General features: G+C 52.2%; 1 protein-coding gene across 4 annotated transcripts in view; it reads right to left on the reverse strand.

Annotated features, from left to right (window-relative positions):
• Positions 1–666: 666 nt before the first annotated feature.
• Positions 667–16,758, reverse strand: part of MTCL2 (microtubule crosslinking factor 2) — a 73,223-nt gene continuing 57,131 nt past the window's right edge. For 3 of the 4 annotated variants that reach the window (XM_073792961.1, XM_019950861.3, XM_019950860.3), the window contains 4 exons: positions 16,344–16,415; positions 15,302–15,372; positions 12,388–13,738; positions 667–8,861 (listed from right to left, as the gene is read on the reverse strand). In XM_073792961.1, the coding sequence (XP_073649062.1) occupies positions 8,709–8,861; positions 12,388–13,738; positions 15,302–15,372; positions 16,344–16,415 (1,647 nt within the window). In that variant the 3' untranslated portion in view covers positions 667–8,708. Of the gene's footprint in view, positions 8,862–10,788; positions 12,285–12,387; positions 13,739–15,301; positions 15,373–16,343; positions 16,416–16,758 lie in introns of those variants that run through there. The other variant, XM_073792960.1, reaches the window with a different exon arrangement.

A 16,758-nucleotide genomic window follows, 5' to 3' on the forward strand; every position in this document is an offset into this window, starting at 1 on the left:
ACCTGGGGAGGAACTGAGGTCTCTTGCCAACACTGACTTGCCAGGCATGAGTGAGCCACCTTGTGGATCTTCCAGCCCCAATCACGCCTTCACATGATTGCAGCCTGATTGACACTTGACTGCACCCTCAGGAGACCCTGAGTCAGAACTACTCAGCTCCCGAATTCCTGACCCACAGCATCTGTGATATAATAAACGTTTGGGGATAGTTAATTCTACTGTAATAGATAATTAATCCATGTCCTTTTTTATGATAAATTTTTGAAAGTCTTTTGTAGAAAGTTTCAATTCCTTTTTTTTTTGGCCACACTGTGAGGTTTGCAGGATCCTAGTTCCCTGACCAGGGATTCAAACCCATGCCCCCTGCAGTGGATGTGCGGAGTCCTAACCAATGGAGCTCCAGGGAATTCCCTCAATTCCATTTTTGATGACTCTGCATTTATTTCTCAGTGGTCATACCACCCTTCATGGGAGACTCTGAGGTGTCAGCAGTCAGTAGCCAGGAACCCCTGGTGGCTCCTCCCAAGTGACCCCCAAACCAGCCAGCTGGCTGTGGCATTCCCAGGGCTCCTTCCTTCCCAGGCAGCTGGGTGTGGGGTAGACTCAAGTTTCAAATCTGCTGAGCACCCCACCCACCCAAAATGAGAAATCAGAGAAGAGGCCAAGTCCATGGAAACTGTTCATATGACATACTTTATTTCCAATCTACAACCATTAAAAACGCTTTGTAAGTTTACACTGTACAGTTATTCTCATGTCTGAAATAAGACACGGGGGCAAGGAGAGCTGGCGGATTGGACCATGGTTGTCCTAGCGCCCAATCCATCCTGGGAAAGAGCCTTCTGAAGACAGGAGTGGGGAGGAGAAACAGCGGACAGGAGAGGTGGACAGTTTGGCCCAAGGATGCCCTTAGTCCCTTCCCTCCCAAAGGCCTTTCCCTGGGGAACCCTTAGGGCCCACAGCTGCAGGGTCCACACCAGGAAACCAGGATGGTCAGAAAGGGGGCTTCACAGTATTGGTGGGGTTTGGGGAGGGAGGCCAGGAGGAGGAGGAGGGACAGCTTCTGGCTCTCTTCCCCAGCCGCTGGGGGTTGGAGCTGCTTTTTGGCCTTGTCTACAAGGTGTCCCTAGAGGTGAGAGGTGAGAGGAGAAGGAGCTGGCTGGGGATTTAGGAGTCTTCCTTTGAGGAGTTGTTTCTTTCCATTTGAAGAGAAGCCATAAGCCTATGGTGAGGTTTCCAAGGGATAAACGGTCTCACGGTCTTTTGTCTCCCGCCCCCCCACCCCAGGATGCCCACCTGCTGCCCAGCTGGCACAACCCTACACAATCTCTTGTAAAACCCAGACAAGTAGGAGAAGTGGGTAGGACTGGAACCAAGCCAGGGGCAGGGAAAGGAAAAACGTATGCCTTCTGCCAACCCTCCAGTTTCCAGGAAGAGGAGAACATAGTTTTGTTTTGCTTTGGGTAGGGGCAGGGAGGGTTCGCAATCTCTCAGGAGTCCAGATGAGGTTGGTGTTTCCTGTTCCTGGTCAGGGCCAGCCTCAGTCCCTCACCAGGCCACACTATTTGCTGGTCTAGGTCAGCAGGTGGCAAACTCCTGTGTATATCAGAATCACCTGGAGGGCTTGTTAAACCCCCCCCCAGCTTGCTGGCCACCCCCGCCCCCACCCAAGGTTCTGTTCCATAGGTCTTGAGTGGGCCCAATACTTTGCATGTCTATCAAGTGCCCAGGTGTTGCTCCCGCTTCTTTGAGAACCTCCAGGCAACATCCTCAGCAACCTGGTGCCCCAAGACAGTGCCCGGGGGCTGGGCCACAGCTGGCAAGGCCCTGCCTTAGAGGCACCAAGATATCTGGGAAGCTGCTGGGCACAGACTTGTGGTGAGCCCCCTGTGCGGAGAAGTAAACTAAGGCACAGAGATCAGCGGCGGAGGTGAGAGAGGAGCCAGGATACCAGGGCCCAGTGGAGAGAGGATGGTGATGCAGGACTCCAAAACATGAGGGGTGCTCTGGGGCCCTAAGGACCATCCTCGTGCTTATCATAAAATCATACAACCAGACAAACACAGAGAAGTTAAGACATCTCCTGGGCCAGGTCTCCAGACTCCTGGCTGAGGTTCCTTTTCATGGGAGCAGTTTGAGTGGTATCAGAATGGAGAGTGACAAGGTGGCCAGGCCCTGACGACTTCGGCCCTTCAAGGATGCTTAGGGGAAACCAAAGCTCCTTTCCTTAGACCCTGGAGTCCAGGGGGCTGGTGAAGGGCAGGAAGGGAGTGGAGTAGGGCTGATGGGATACACAAGGTAGGGTCCAAGAAGAGTGCAGGAGGGGCGGGGAAGAGCCCTGGGCAGGCGACTCAGGCCCAGCATCATGTCACCAGTCCCCTTCCGTTCTTGGGTCTGTGGACTTTGCAAACCGCAAACACTATTGGGAGGGGTAAGGGGTAGTGCCAGGGTGGGCTACAGGTTCTGCCAAGGGCAAGCTGTCCCAGAGGCTGTGAGGCCCAGGGGAGAGTGGAGAGTATGGGGGATGTCAAATGGACAGACAGATGGACGGATGGCCAGGGAGAGAAGAACCCAAGCTAGGCTGTACCTACTTTCCAAACAAGGCCATGTGGGACAGGGCAGGACAGAGGAGGCCAAAATGGGGGATCCAAGTTCCCCCCCAATTCCCAGTGGAGAGTGTTGGGGTCTTGCCGGGAGGCTGTGGACAGAAGAAAATGGGGCTCAAGGGTGGGATGGGGGGATGTCTTTCTGGGCTTGGGGGTGGTGGTCACTGAGGCCAAGCCCAGCCTGAGGCATTGGGGAAAGGTTCCCCCTTTGGTGTGAGGAAACACAAAATAAAACAGAACCCGGGGAATACAACCAGATCTGAAAGCAAACCTACGGAGCTGGGAGACCACAGACATGGGAGGATGGGAATGTGAGGGTGAGGGCGCAGGGAGGGAGTTGCTGAGGTTACAGGGAAATCCACGGGAGACGAGTGGAGCCGGGGAGGCCGTTCTGGGAGGGCTGAGGCATGGGTGCTACAAGGAAGCCTGAGGCTCAGAAGAGGAAAACCTGGCCATGGGTCAGGGCCACTCAGTCTGCTGGTGGGAATCGGCTGGAGAAGAGGAGGCAGGATGAGGGGAAGCTTCAGAGGAAGATATTAAAAGAGAGGATGGGTGGGCAGTGGGGAGCGAACATACAGCCCAGAGAGAGGAAGGGGTTCAACCAAGACCACGGAATGGTAGGTGGGGGGTGTCTCACCACTGGGGATGCAGAACCTGATGGGAGTCAGGAAGCCTGGGTTCTGGTCCTGATTCTGCCTTTAACCTGCTGTCTGACCTTGGGTGAGACACTCTGTCCCTTCTCTGGGCCTGATTCCTCATCCAAAAAAGTGAGGGGGTTCGACACAAAAAGACAAACACTGTATGTATGATTCCACTTATATGAGGTGCTTAGACTAGGCAAATTCATAGACACAGAAAGTAGAACAGAGGTTACAGGGGCTGGGGGAGAGGGACGGAGCGTTATTGTTTAGTGGGTATAGAGTTTCAGCTTGGGATGATAAAAAGTTCTGGAAGTGGAGAGTGGTAATGGTTGTATCAACACAACATTGTGAACGTATTTAAAGCCACTTAAAAATGGCTATGTCTTACGTATGTTTTGCCACAATTTTAAAAAAAGTGAGGGGGTAGGTCCAGTTTATTTTTCTTTCTATTCACTAAGACTAGTGAGGGGTGTATCACCCCTAGGGCCAGGGCACCAGGAGGCTGGTGTGGGGACAATGAGTGTGATCGGACCACTTCCCATGGGTGTAGAACCTTATGTTTTCCCAGGCAGATTCCCAGGCACAGTACTGTATTTGGTCCTCAGCACAGCCATGCAAGGACATTCTCCCACTTTGCAGGTGGAAGAACTGAGGTACAGACTAGCCACATGCTCCGGGGCCAAGGCCATTCAAGTTGGTGGCCGTTTATTATTATTCTAAAAATAGAAACCATCCTTGCATCTTAGGTTCACACTGCAACCGGCTTAGTGGACTTTGAAGGAAGGACACATGCTTGAAATTAGCAGCAGAAGAGTTTGTCTGCTGGGGCAACTATGGTTACATCCCATGACTGGATGATGACATGCTTCCCTTTTTACCGTGATGTGCTTCCCTTTTTGCTGTGGCTGCCAGGAAACTCAAGAGTAAAATTTAATTGCAGGATTATGGGAATCATGTCAGATAGATTTGGGGAATGATCATTCCTCTTGCTTTTTGACTTTCTTTGTACTTTTTTTTTTTGGCTGCGCCGTGAGGCATTCGGGATCTTAGTTCCCCTACCAGGGATCGAACCCGTAACCTCTTCCGTGGAAGCACAGAGTCTTAACCACTGAACCGCCAAGGAAGTTCCTGACTTTCTTTTTTTCTGTTGTCTTACTGATCCTTATGACTAAGACTGTAAATTGCCTCCAGTGCTTTTTGGAAATTCTCAGCATAATTAACCCAAATCAGAGCTGGCTTGAGGACCAGGCCCCCTAATTACCAGCTCAGTGCTCTTTTTAAGATATAACATCATGGTTATCTGGTTAAAAAAGGATGGCCTAACGGTCAGGGCTGTGAACATCAATAGTGTGGCCACTGGTACTCAGGATCTCCCTGGGAATTCGTTAGATACGCAGATTCCTGGCCCAGAGGCTGAGGCGGGTCCCAGGAAGCTGCATTTTGGACATGCCTAAGAGGATTCTGATGCAGGGGGTCCCCACACCACCCTCTGGGACACACGGGTCCAGTGATTCAGAGTGGACTGGTTTTATGTCTGGGTTGGGCAGTGGCATATTCTCGGTGTCCTATACCCACACAAAGCCTCCAGTGGGGCAGTGGGTTGACACAGCAAGCAGGACAGTGTTGGGCTGGGGGATCCAGTGGACCCAAGTTCTAGTCTAAACTTGATGACTTCCCAGTTAGGTGACTCAGGGATGAGACCTGCACTTCAGTTTTGTCATCTGTAAAATGGGAGCACTAACCCCTATCCTACCAAGGTTGCCTCCCAGAGTTGGCCCTTAGAAGTCTGAAGGAGATGTGGCATGGGGAAGCAATTTCTAAATAGCAATGTGCTCTGGGGGGGTGTACGGGGTCGGGGGAAGGTGATGCTGGTGGGGCTGGAAGGCTGGCAAAGCTGGGGTGGGGAGGACATTCTAGATGGGAGAGGAGAGGGAGGAAGGGCCTGGCAGTTGGATGGGCAAGAGGAGAACAGGCCGGGTGATGAAACCATGAAAGGTGCATGGGGGCAGGCACGAGGGAGCCATGTGGCAATTAGGGTATAAGAGGGTCAAGTCTTGGGTCCTCAACTTTGTCACCTGGGAGAGCAGCTGGTAGAGGAGCGTCCCTGGGGGGGACCAAGGGGAGGGGCCATTTTGAGCAAGACCTCTTGGAGGAGTTTTTACAATTGGTCAGCCTTTGGTGGGGAAAGAATTAGCGGGGGGGGGGGGGGGAGAGTGGGGAGAAGGGCTGCCAGGGTGACGGGGACTTGGATACTGATGCTTTGTGCATGCAGGATCTAGGGACCACTGATGTGCCAAAGTGGTTTGACATTCATTTCAAATACAGACATCATTGCCCCCAGGAGGGTTTAATTTGGCTCTGGGAAGAGGTCAGACATAAGAAACACAAGATCGTCCAGTCTGGGGTCAACCATGCCAACTGGTCTCCCATTTCCCCTCAACGAACTGGTGCCAACACAATGGATCCAAACCCAGGGGTCTGTAGGGAACTGGGACCCCAGGGTTCCTTGGGACTTTGGCTGCAGAGAATAGAGATGGGGAAAGGAAAAAGAAGGATAGAGGAGGAGGAGGAAGGGAAGGAAGAAGAAGCTGCTAGGAGTGAAAAGGTAAGGGGCAGCAGGAAGGGGAAGAACGGGGGAAAGGGCAGTGTTCCTTCCTGGGACCCAATGCTCCAGGGGAGTCCCCACAGAGCGCCAGGCAGTTTTCTGCTTTGGGAATGTTACCAAGACTTAAAAAGGCATTTGAAGAAACAAACTTAGAAATTACATTCCAAAAGAGTAGAGAGTTTTTACAAACCAACCCCCCACCCCAAAAAAGAAAACACAACCGTTACTAATTAAAATGCTAAAAATCAAACCAAACCAATATTTACACGTAACATTTTCAACCCCATCAAGCCCCTCGTCCAGAGGCTTCTGTAGGAACAGTGATGAGTGACCTTGCACAGTGGCATGCAGGAAGCAGAAACTGGGACTTTATTGAAAACCAAGCTCTGGGGTCTCGGACACTGGCTGAGGTCTGGGTGGCCATGCTCTAAGACAATGAGAACGCAAGGACAATCTTGGATGAGAACGACGGTAAGGCTGAGCGGTCCGCAGGGTTCAGGTCTCACGAGGATTTCTCCCCAAGGCTAGAAGCACAGCCTCCCTGGCCCTCTGCAGCTCTGGGAAATGCCAGAGGCCTCTGGTGGCTTGTGGCCTTGTGTGAATCCCCTCACTTGGAGATAACCTCGGAGGGGCCCCCTGACCTCTTGGGTGGGAGCAGTGTCTTCCTAGAGGGGATTGGCCCATGGCTCCATCAGCCTGCCTGCTCTGCCCACACAGGTCGCTATGGCATGAGGAAGTGGCTGCTTGCACCAACGTAGCCCCAAGTTCTACCGATAGGGAATGGCGATGAAGGAATTTGGGTAACTGGTCCAGGTGCCCCAGAAAGGGCAAGACCGGCAGCTGGTAGGTGGGAGCGCAGAGGCATCTCCTGAGTCCTGGGGGCAAATTGGCCACGCTGCTGGCTTTTTGTCTTCCTAATGGCAAATTCACAGATAAGCCACTCTATCCTGGTGTTTCCACTCTGAGCCCCCAGCCCGTTACAGGCAGATGTGTGTAAACAAAACAGGTTCACTGGCACCAAGGGGGAGGCCATCTGAGTATCCCTCCCCCATCACCACACTGCAGTGAGCCACGGTGCAATCCATCCGATGGCTCAGGCAGCTCACATGGGACATGGGGAAGGGCGGGCAGTGGAGCTGGGGCTGGGAGGCGAGCCGGGAGAGCCCATAAGGCTAAGGAGAGAGGCTGGTGAAAAAGCTGGCAGGCTGGTGAGAACTGAGGCAGGCTGGCAGACACTCTCAGATCGATGTGCAAAGCTGCAATAAACAACATTCTTGAAGTTCAGTCCTGTTTTCCTGTGAGTTCTCACTTGGGGAACTTGGAGAGATCTCCATGCTCTTGATAAAGCCTTAGACATCCGTGTTTGACTCATCGAAACAAAAAAGGTTTCAGAGGGAGGGAGGAAGATGAGAAAAAATGGAAAATGTTTGGGAAGCGGTCCAGCCCTCCACCCTGGCTGTGAGCATGTACAGACTCACGTCTGGGGGCTGGGCAAGTACCGGGTGTTGAGTGTAAAGGGGTGCTCTGAGGCCAAAGGGTCAGCAGTTTTGGGGGAGCAGGCTGCAGGGCTCCAGCTTCGCTGTGGGGCCCTCCAAAGCTGACCTGGAGACCAGAGCTCGGCTGCTGAGTTGCCTCATCCACACAGGGGACCCTGCGCCTGTCCATCGTGTTAAAGCCTTGCATTGTCCCAGTGGCGAGAGTACATGTATCAACCTCCAATAAATTACCTTAGGGGCTTTGGGGTAAGTTAAATTATTAAAATAAAGTAAAACCACCTTAAATATTTATAGTAAGAAAAATTCAAATAAACACCCGAGGCAAGAAATATGTTTCCAGGCCCCAGTCTATTGCCACGTCCTGGGGCACTGGCCTCTCGGAATGCTCCTTGGCCTGACCTGGCCATCTGGGAGTCTCTCACTGGGAACGTCTTTGCCCTCCACCAGCTGCAGGATGTAATCACAGTGGAGATGCGGTGCCCCTCCAGGGTGCCAGGGAAAGAGACCCCAGCGATCAAGGCAGTGGGCAATTAGGCATTTATTTATCTGTGCACCAGGTCTTGAGATGGACTTTACCTATTTCTGTCCTCAAGGAGTCTCCTGGGAAGGTTGGGGCCCCCCAGGTCACCTTGGCAAGAAAGGCAGTTCCAGTGGCTCTCCAGCCCTGAGCCCCTCGTCTTCTAGTCCTTGCTGCACCCAAGCTACAGGGAGATCCAGGGCTCCAGGATTCCAAGCAGATACTTGACCCTGGTTACCGCCCTCTCATATCCCCTAGAGCCATAGCAATCCAGAGCAGCAGGGCTGGGAGGAGGAGGCGGTGGAGGGAAGAAACGGACGGCGTGATGCCCATTTCAGTTCCACCAAGAACCCGAGGTTGAGCCCTAGAGCAAAGCCTGTTCTTCTCATCGGTGTTTCCTCCCCGTGAAGAGGGATGTGGTTGGCAGGGAATGTCTCTGTGAGCCCTTTTCCCTGAGGGGCATGGCCGGAAGTGTATCCTTTCCTTGGCTCTTCTGAGAAGTGGGTGTGGCTAGAACCAGGCGAGGCTCTCCCTTATGACCCAGGGATCAGCTCCCAACGGATCAGCTCCCAAGGGATCTTTCTGGAGCTGCTTCTGAAGCCCAGCTTTGGTCTTTCTCCCACTCGCTGCCTTCCCCTGGGAAGTCAGAGATCGCCACCCAGCAGTCAGCAGGAGGCCCCGCTTTACCTGGATGGGAAAGCTCTTCTTCGGCGGTGGTGCAGCTGCTGTTCCTCCTGGGCGAGAGATGCAGGGGGCGCGGGCCCTCACCTCGTCTCCTCTCCGCGGGTTCCCTTTGGCTGTCCAGGGACTGGGCTGGTTGAGGTGGGGAGCTCGGCTGCTCTGTCACTCACTGGGAGGGGCGGCCCTCTCCTCCCCACCCCAGGCGCACTCCGAAGGGTGCAGCCTGCACTTGGAAGGAGAGTGGCGGACGGCAGAGCGGGATGGCCGGGCGAAGCAGGAGGCGAGAGACTGGGTGCTACAGTCACACACGGCATCCTGGGAGGAGGGAGGAAGAAGTCGGGAGGAGCCAGGAGGCACTGCCCACCCAGGGACTGGGTGGCCAGGCAAGGAATCTGGACTCAGCTGTGCCCAGGGACCAGTTCCCAGGGGCTGTAGCCCCTCTCCGGACCAATTTTTAAAAATTATTTTCTCCCATTAGAACAGTAATGAATGCTCATAAAGAATCTTCCAGAAGGTAATAAATTCTGGAATATACAGAGAAGAAAGTAGACATTGTCCATGAAAGATAAATTCTCAAAACATTGCACACACATGCATTTACCCAAATGATTTCAACCCCTACAGCTTATTTTGTAATTGCAAAACATGAACACTTTTTTGTCATGTATGTCCAGATCTCCTTCTTTTTAATGGCCACATACTATTCCACTGCATGGAAGTAGCTTGATTTATTTATCCAATGCATTTTTTATGTGGATATTAGGTAGTTTCTAATTTTTTTTTTACTGTTAGCAACACACAGGGATAATGGTTAAAAGTGCTGTGTACATTATTTACAATTGCCAAAACCTAAGTGTCCATCAACAGATGAATGGATAAAGAAGATGTGGTATATATCTACAATAGAATACTACTCAGCTATAAAAAAAGAATGAGATTTTGCCATTTGCAGTAACATGGATAGACCTGGAGGGCATCATGCTGGGTGAAATAAGTTAGATAGAGAAAGACAAATACTGTAGGATATCATTTGTACGTGGAATCTAAAAATTACAACAAACTCGTGAATATAACAAAAAAGAAGCAGACCCACGTATATAGAGAACAAACTAGTGGTTACCAGCGGTGAGAGGGAAGGGGGGAGGGGCAATATAGAGGTACAAACTATCAGGTATAAAATAAGCTATTGTACAAGGACATGTTTTACAGCACAGGGAATATAGCCAATACTTTATAGTAACCATAAATGGACTATATCCTTTAAAAATTATGAATCACTATATTACACACTTGTAACTTATATAATATTGTACAGCAACTATACTTCGAAAAAAAAAAGTGCTGCTGTAAAACTCAATTGCTTGGTTCAATTCCCAGCCCAACTGTCTACCAGCTGTGTGAACTTGGATAAGTTATTTAACCTCTTTGAGCCTTGATTTTTCCTGCTCTTAGATGAGGGATGTGATACCTTTGTCAAAGTTGCTGTGAGGGTCACATAAGGTATATGTGAAGCATTTGATAGCGCCTATTAAGTATTCAATAAATCTTAGCAATTTTTATTAATAATGCAATACACTTCTTTACACACGTATCCACCTCTGTGAATATGTCCATAGGCTACGTTCCTAGGAGAACTACTGGGTCAACAGGTAATAAGCACATTTTACATACTGAAAAACATCTGGATCAACTGTGAAGCCAACATTCAAAGTACGGCCAGCTTTGTACCTCTGTTTCTTTATGTAGGTGTGGTTATGTGGGTGTGATGATTAATTTCACGTGTCAGCTTGACTGGGCCACAGGTCCAGATATTTGGTCAAATATTATCCTGGGTGCCTCTGCAAGGATGCTTTTGGAAGACAGTAACATTTAAACCAGTAGATTGAGTAAAGCAGATGGCTCTCTCTAATGCGGGTGGGCCTCATCCAATCAGTCAATGTACTGAAAGACCACAAAGGCTGACTCCCCCTGAGTAAGAAAGAATTCTTCCTTCCTGATGACCTTTAGATCGGAACTATATCAGCTACATATGCTGCACTGGAGCTATACCATTGGCTCTTCTGGTTCTCAGACTTTTGGACTTAGGAACTAAACCATTGGCTTTCCTGGGTCTTCAGCTTGCAATATAATAAATCTCTCTCTCTTCTCTCTTCTCTCTCTCTCTCTCTCTCTCTCTCCTCTCTCTCTCTCTCTCTCTCTCTCTCTCTCCTCTCTGTCTCTCTCTCTCTCTCTCTCTCTCTCTCCCCTCTCTCTCTCCCCTCTCTCTCTCTCTACACGCGCGCGCACACACACACACACACACACACACACACGTAACCACAAAGCCTATTGGTTTTGTTTCTCTGGAGAACTCTAATACAATGGGTGTGTTCAGTTTGTGAGAATTCAATAAGCCATATTCTTACAATATGCTCAGTATGTATATTAACCTCAGAAAGGGTTTTCTTAAGTTAAAAAAAGAGGAATGAATATTTAAAAGGTTTTTTTTTTTTTTTTAAATGCAGCCAGAGAGTATAGGGAGGTAAGGCACTCACCATACACTCCTGGGGGTTCTAGAAATTAAACAAAGTCTTTGGAAAGACAATTTAGCAACATTTATCAAATACCTTTAACAATTTACAGTCTTTTATTCTGGAATCCCATTTCTGCAACTCAAACGTAAGGAAATAATCTGCAATACGGAAAAATGCTTTTGTGTCAAGATGTTCACCACAGCATTACGTGTAATAGGGAAAAACTAGAAACCAGCTAAACATACAATATGTACAAATCACATGGGTCAATCCCACCCCATGCCACCTCTCTGTGCCCCCACCTACAACCCTCCTTCACTCCGTGCACTGCAGACCATGATACCACCCCTGACCACAGCTGACTGGACCAAGGGGTTACACTGGACTCAAGTTACACAAGTCAGTTTCTTCCTGAAATGTGGAATGGGGACAGAGGGATTTGAGTCAGTCTCCCTCAGGTGCTGGAACTGGAAGATGTTACAAAAGCAGAGTAGGCAGAGCCCACCTGGACCATATTCAAATATAACAGAGACAGAGGGAGGAAGAGGACATCAGAGAAAATGAAGCTCAGGAGAGAGGAGAGGGAGACAGAGCAGCCACTGGGGCCTTTGGGTCCCTGCCCTTGGGTTCCATGAGATCCTCTGCAATTTCCCTTTCTGCAAAGCTAACTTACATGCGTCGTTTTACTAACATGCACATGATCCCTAACTAAATCTGAAATTGGTATCAGGAGTGGGGTGAGCAGCAAAACAGTCCCAGAGAAAATGGAAGCACTTAGGGATACAGTCTCGGTGAGGGCAGTGGTGTGCTGGTACATGTTTAATGACTAGTTTCCCAGGAGTAAGAGGAGAAGCCCTGATTTGCAGCATTTCCAATTTTCACAGAGTAAATCCTCCCATGCAGCATTTCTAATTTTCAAGGAGTAAATCCTCCCCTGGTGGCCGATCGCAAGGTACTAAGGTGACATCACTGAACACAGAGATGTACACGATTGGCTCTCATGAACCAAAGGAGCTGGCTCCCGCACACCACTGGGTAGCAGGAGGGCAGTGAGCGGCAATGCCTCTTCCCTGCAGGGGATGCTGGCAACGTCTGGGGTGTGGTGGCAAAGCAGGTGGGTATGTCACCATGCTCACCAGTCTCTTGTATTCAGACTGTGTGTCCATCAGGTCTGCTGTTCCAGGTCTGGGGCCTTCCAACCCCCATCCCAGAGCAGCACAAGGACCTTTTGAAATACACAAACCACATGCCTGAGTTTGAAAACCAAGAGTGGGACCTTATAAGCCAATCTCACCTCCCAAGAAAAAGGGCAGACCCCACCCACCTACCTCATTGGGAAGGACCGTGGCTCCATCTCCATCACGAGGGACCCCATCCTTCCCCATCTGGGGGAGCATGGAAAGCCTGGCCTCCTCGCTGCCGCCTGACTTGGCCGCCTTCTTGTTCAGAATCCTGGCCATGCCCTCCGGCTGGTGGTAGCTGGCGGGGGAGATGGGCTCCAGCTTCTTGGCGCCCTCCTCCCCGGGTACGGACGTGGGGCTTGGCGCCCGGCCACACACGTTGCGGAAGAACTCCTGCACGATGCCATATTTGGGAGGCTCGGGCTTGGCCCGGGCCTCGGACACGCCCAGTTTCCAGACGGACTCGGTGCTCCCCGAGTGTTCCACCACGCTGAATAGGCTGGACAGCCCATCGTTGATGTTCCTCAGCACGGGGCTGTCCCGCGTGGTGGTGGAGCGGGCCCAGGCCGAGCCGTTCTGCTTGCCCTGGTGCAGGTTCCACAGGCTGCGGTCCTTGGCCCCGTCCAGCTTGGACACGGACCGCCGCTGGAGCTTGGGCGAGCCATACTTGGGCGAGCAGCACGGCCGCTCGATGCGCGAGTGCACCTTGTCCAGGGAGGAGGAGATCTGCTTGCTGCGCACGGACACCAGCGAAGAGCTGCGGGGTGACCAGCTCTTGCCGTGCAGGCTGCTGCGGGGCGGGTCGGTCTGCAGGCCCACGCTGACCGTGCGGATTGTCTGCGTGCCCACGCTGGCCAGGCCCACCGTCTGGCTGGACGTGCTCTTCACCTTCCGCTCCAGCGAGCCCGAGCGCATGGCCTGGCGCACGCAGTTGGTGATCTCCTTCATGTCGTCGCTCATGTTGCCCGACATCTCAAAGTCATGCAGGGCCGCTGGGAAGCCGGGCCCGGCCGCCGAGGGGCCGCCCCCGGAGCCCCCGTCCAGGCGCTGCCGGGAGAAGTTGCAGAGCCAGCGGCTGTAGGAGCTCTCCGCCAGCCCGTCCTCCTCGGCGGACTCTTTGGGCTTGGCTGTGGTGAAGAGGAAGCCGGGCTCGATGATGATCTTGCCCTCCCTGTCATGGACCACGGGGACGCCCAGGCGCCGGGCCACCGGGGGGCTGTAGTAGACGCGGATGCCCGTCTTGTCGGGAGCCGTGTAGCTGCGCTGCATCTGCCTCCCTGCCGGCTCCTGGCAGCCCAGGGCACCCAGGCGGTTGCAGTCACGTGGAGAGAGCCCTGGCTGTTCCGGGGCAGCCTTCTCCGGGTCCACTGGCTGGGGGCCCACAAAAGCAAAGGCAGGGCTGTTGGGCAGCTTCTTGCCCCGGGCGGCTTCCCCTGCGAGGTACGGGGAACAGTCCAGCAGACTTTCAAACTCTGACATGGAGGAAACAGATTTGGTCCTGGGAAGCGCAGAGGAGAAAGGGCAGAGTTAGTGGAAGATGCCTCATGCGGAGCAGGTACTCTGGTCTTCCTCCCTAGTCCGTGCACTTCGCAGGCAGGGGGCGGTGGGGCAGTGGGGAGACGGACCATGAGGGTCCTGCTCACCTCTTGTGGAAGACGCTGTAGGTGCCCTGCCCCTCATCCCCTCCACACTCACACCTACACACGCAGCACTGCATCTCTGAGCACCTGCCGTTCTCCACTGGAGGGCTTTTTTCTGTCTGCAGGAGCACACTTGGCCTCCACCCACAGGAAGCTAGACATTCACATAGTTTATGGCCCTAGACACAGCCCTCAACAAACAATGAGTGGGGTTTGGTGGCTTGGTACCAGCCTCCCTGTGCCCCAGGTGGGAGAACTAATGTTCAGCTCTGGCTCCCAGAGATGCTGTGAAGCTGACCCAGTTGCCCACGTGTATCCTGGTTGATAATACCTCCTTTATGGTGCCTTCCCTACCCTGTCTCACTTCCAGGCTTTTCCTGGAATCCCCTCCCAAATATACCATTTGCACTTAAATCCTTGCCTCAACGTTTACTTTTGAGGGAACCCAATCTAGGACGCCATTTAATCTCCAGCCCAGACCTGGCACGTGCACTGCCTGATGACTGTCAGTGCCAGGCCTACGTGACAACATTGCACACGTCAGACCATTCAGTCCTCCGACAGCTCGAGGGGGCAATTCCTGTTATCCCAGTAGGTAGAAATGGGAAGCCTAGCCCAAGGGCACAGAGCTAGAAATGACAGTGCTGGAATTCAAATCCCACACTACCACTCCAGAGCCACCCTCCTATCCTGGGGCCCACCTGGCTTCACGCTACTCGCACGGCCCCTGGGAGGTTCTGTTACCCTGAGTCTTTTCATAATGGTTTCCTAATGGTGGAGACACGGTCCTGATAGCCCTAGGCGTTTTCCTGGCTATAGCACAGGGCTGGGCCCAGAGGATGCTGCTCACCAGTCCCAGGAATAGATGTCCAGCTGGACTCTCCCAACTCCAGAGACAGGAAGAACCCCAAGAGGAGCTAAACAGTTCCTTTCCCAGCTAGGATATTCTGGGGCCCCAGTCTTCCACACCCAGAATCAAAACAAGCACAGGCTACAATTTCCATCCCCCAAACTTTCCCAGCTCCTAAGTGGCTTGGGGTCCATAAAAACCAGATCCCAGGGGACTTCCCTGGTGGTCCAGGGGTTAAGACTTCGCCCTCCAATGCAGGGGGTGTGGGTTCAATCCCCGGTGGAGGAGCTAAGATCCCACATGCCTCCGGGCCAAAAAACCAAAACATAAAACAGAAGCACTATTGTAACAAATTCAATAAAGACTAAAAAAATGGTCCACATCAAAAAAAAAAAAAAATCTTTAGAAACCATATCCCAGTGTTCTCCCAATTCAGCTGAGGTGCAGTGGTGGGTGCGCAGGGCAGAGGAAGAGAAGAGAGGCAAAGGGGCAGGGCAGCGTGCAGGGTGGGGCTGGGCGCAGAGCAGGGGGAGGGGCTGCAGAGTGGAGCATGGGGAGGGGCTGCTAGCACCTCTTTAAGCCGGTTCCCCCGAGCTCAGCTTCAGAAACAGCCTCCTTGTTGTGGATCTTCTCACTGTGTGTCTGCCATAGAAGAGAGACAGGAAAGGGTCAGTCTGGCCACTAGCACACAGAGGGAAGGTAACAGGGGGTCTGGGCGGGAGCTGGCCCCGAGCCCCACGCATGAGTCTCCTCTTGTAGAGCAGGAGTGATGTCAGCACTGATCTAGAATGCCCATTGGTCAGTTTCTGGCTACAGTGCACCTACCCCCTCTCCACACACACATAGGTATGTGATGCAGGCATGGCCAATCAGCGGTCCAAGAGGGAACCCAAGGAAAGAGACTCTATTTAGAACGTATTCTGAATGTAGTGGCAGCAACAAAGCACCCAGTAGTCGCTGCTCAGCTGAAGGTGAAAGCAGTGACCTGAGGTCCTGCTTGGGGTTTGCCCCACCCTGGTTCAGAGACCTACACCAGTTTTCTGACCCTGCATCACCAGCCCTTTTGAGCCCCTAATGAAATCCTCTCCTGCTTCAGTTCCCCAGAATTGGCTTTTATTGCTTCCTCAGGCTATCATGAGCAAGGGCCCATATGTTCACTCTTTGGTTACTCAGTGTGTGGCTATATGGAGACAGTGCACCTGAGGCTTAGAAGCAAACTTCACTGATTGATCTCCACAACCAGGGCTGGGCTAAGGCAGAGAAAGTGATTCTCATTTTACCAATGAGGCAACTGGGGCCCAGAGAGGGAGAGTGACTTGCCCAGGATCACACAGCTCTTTGGAGGCTCTGCTTTTGAGAAAGCCACAACTGAAACACAGAGAAACACCTAGCCTTTGTCCCAGGCATGGAAGGATGGAGCTAACAGGGGGCTCCTGACAGGTCTCAAGGCTGGAACCATGAAGTAGAGACCTCAGGATTGAGGAGCCCAAGGGCGTGAGGGTGTGTGACCTGTGGGACAGGATTAGCATCTTCCTTGTCACATTCCCCACAAGTGAGAGACTTTCCAGTGTAGCCAGGAGCACAGCACATGGGCCGCCTGCCACCCCACTCACCTCTTTCCAGCTGTTGTCCTGCTTCTCCAGATCCGAGTGCTTCAGGACCCAAGGGTCAGCAGCCTTCTGCAGCTGGGCAAGAGTAAAGAAGACAGTCATGTGCAGGCAAAGATGGTGAGCAGGGCCCTATTCTGCGCAGGGCCATTCCCCAGGCTCCACTCTGCAGCCCAGATGACCCAGATCATGGACTCAGAGCTACCTTCCCAGTGGGCAGCAGCTCTGAACCAACGGAGTGGGTTTGACAAATGATCATGAAACCAACCACTTACAGGCATCTTTGTAAGTGTCATTATATCAAGCACGGTAATAGTTGTTATTACCATGTTAATTCACGCCACAACGCCTGTAACAGCTACATCAGCAGCTGAATGACATCAAAGTGGTATCTCCACCTAGGTATGCTAAGCAGCAATTA

Source organism: Tursiops truncatus, chromosome 15 (genome assembly GCF_011762595.2).
Source record: "Tursiops truncatus isolate mTurTru1 chromosome 15, mTurTru1.mat.Y, whole genome shotgun sequence".
NCBI classification, from domain to species: domain Eukaryota; kingdom Metazoa; phylum Chordata; class Mammalia; order Artiodactyla; family Delphinidae; genus Tursiops; species Tursiops truncatus.